Raw genomic sequence first — 1,079 nt, 5'->3', positions numbered from 1 at the left:
GAACGAATAATTGCGAGTTTAATATGCGACTAACATAGCGTTCATTGTTTTAGGTTTTCCGTTTTTTATTATTGACTAAATTGTTCCCATGGATTTTTATTAATTTATGTTAATGTTTAATTTGATTTATTGATGGTTTTTATTTATATGTTAATTTATATCAACTGAGGAAGACTCCGTGCAGTTGAAAAGTTTTGACATTAAATTTTCTTTAAATTAAATTTATAATTTTTATAATATTATGCTTAGTGTGATTTCATATCACATCACACGCGTTGCTCATTCCTTGGCCGAGTCTAAATTCTTTACATATTTTTAAACACGAGCTAGTAAATATGTTTCTAATTTTGTTCTTATCTATAATAATTTTTATCTGTAACTGTAAGAGTGATTAGCGTACACATAGAGTCACACACATCTACACCTCAACTATATATAGATAGAAACACTTCGTCGTTTTTTCAGTGGACGTTCGTTCATCATGGACAACAAAGTCGAAATATGCGTGCAGGAGGGAAAGTTAATTGGAGTTGTAGAAAAAGGTGTTTACGGCGACAAGTACATCGCCTTTCGAGGAATACCTTATGCGAAACCGCCGATTGGAGAACTCAGATTCAAAGTAAGGAAACATATAAGGTTTCATTATCATAAATATATTTTTGAAACGGGTAATTAATTTTAGTTTTGGTTCACTGATGCGCTTATTGCGCATTAAGAAGTTTAGAAAAATAAAAATCAGCTCTTTGAGAAAATTGCGATTAAACAATACTGGTTAAACTTTATCAAGTATTTAATTTCAGTTGATAAATTGTTTATTAGTATTACAGTTTATTGTATTACAGAATTATTATGTATCAGTATTTCGTTTATTATTGTATAACCTTATCAAATATTCTTTTTTTTTTATTATAATATCTTGTATAATTTGATCTTTTCTCCATCATTTTGAGATAAAAATAAAATAACAATATAAAGTATTGTTATTTAGGAAAATATTTTAATTAGCAACATTAAAAAGACTAAAATAACAAAATTAAAAATTATCAGGCGCATCATTATACAAAAAAATAGTTGATTTT

The 1,079-nt window shown here is 27.2% G+C and overlaps 1 protein-coding gene across 1 annotated transcript in view; it reads left to right on the top strand.

The window, feature by feature from the left end:
* Window positions 1-464: 464 nt before the first annotated feature.
* The window catches only part of LOC105451494 (esterase E4-like), a gene marked incomplete at its 3' end in the record, with an annotated part of 3,136 nt that continues 2,521 nt past the window's right edge, over window positions 465-1,079 (top strand). The window contains exon 1 of the mRNA XM_011691975.1: window positions 465-619. Within this exon, the coding sequence (XP_011690277.1) occupies window positions 482-619 (138 nt within the window). The remainder of the gene's footprint in view (window positions 620-1,079) is intronic.

Source organism: Wasmannia auropunctata, unplaced genomic scaffold, assembly GCF_000956235.1.
Source record: "Wasmannia auropunctata unplaced genomic scaffold, wasmannia.A_1.0 LD336051.1, whole genome shotgun sequence".
NCBI lineage: Eukaryota > Metazoa > Arthropoda > Insecta > Hymenoptera > Formicidae > Wasmannia > Wasmannia auropunctata.
This window is presented reverse-complemented; position numbering and strand designations above follow the sequence as displayed.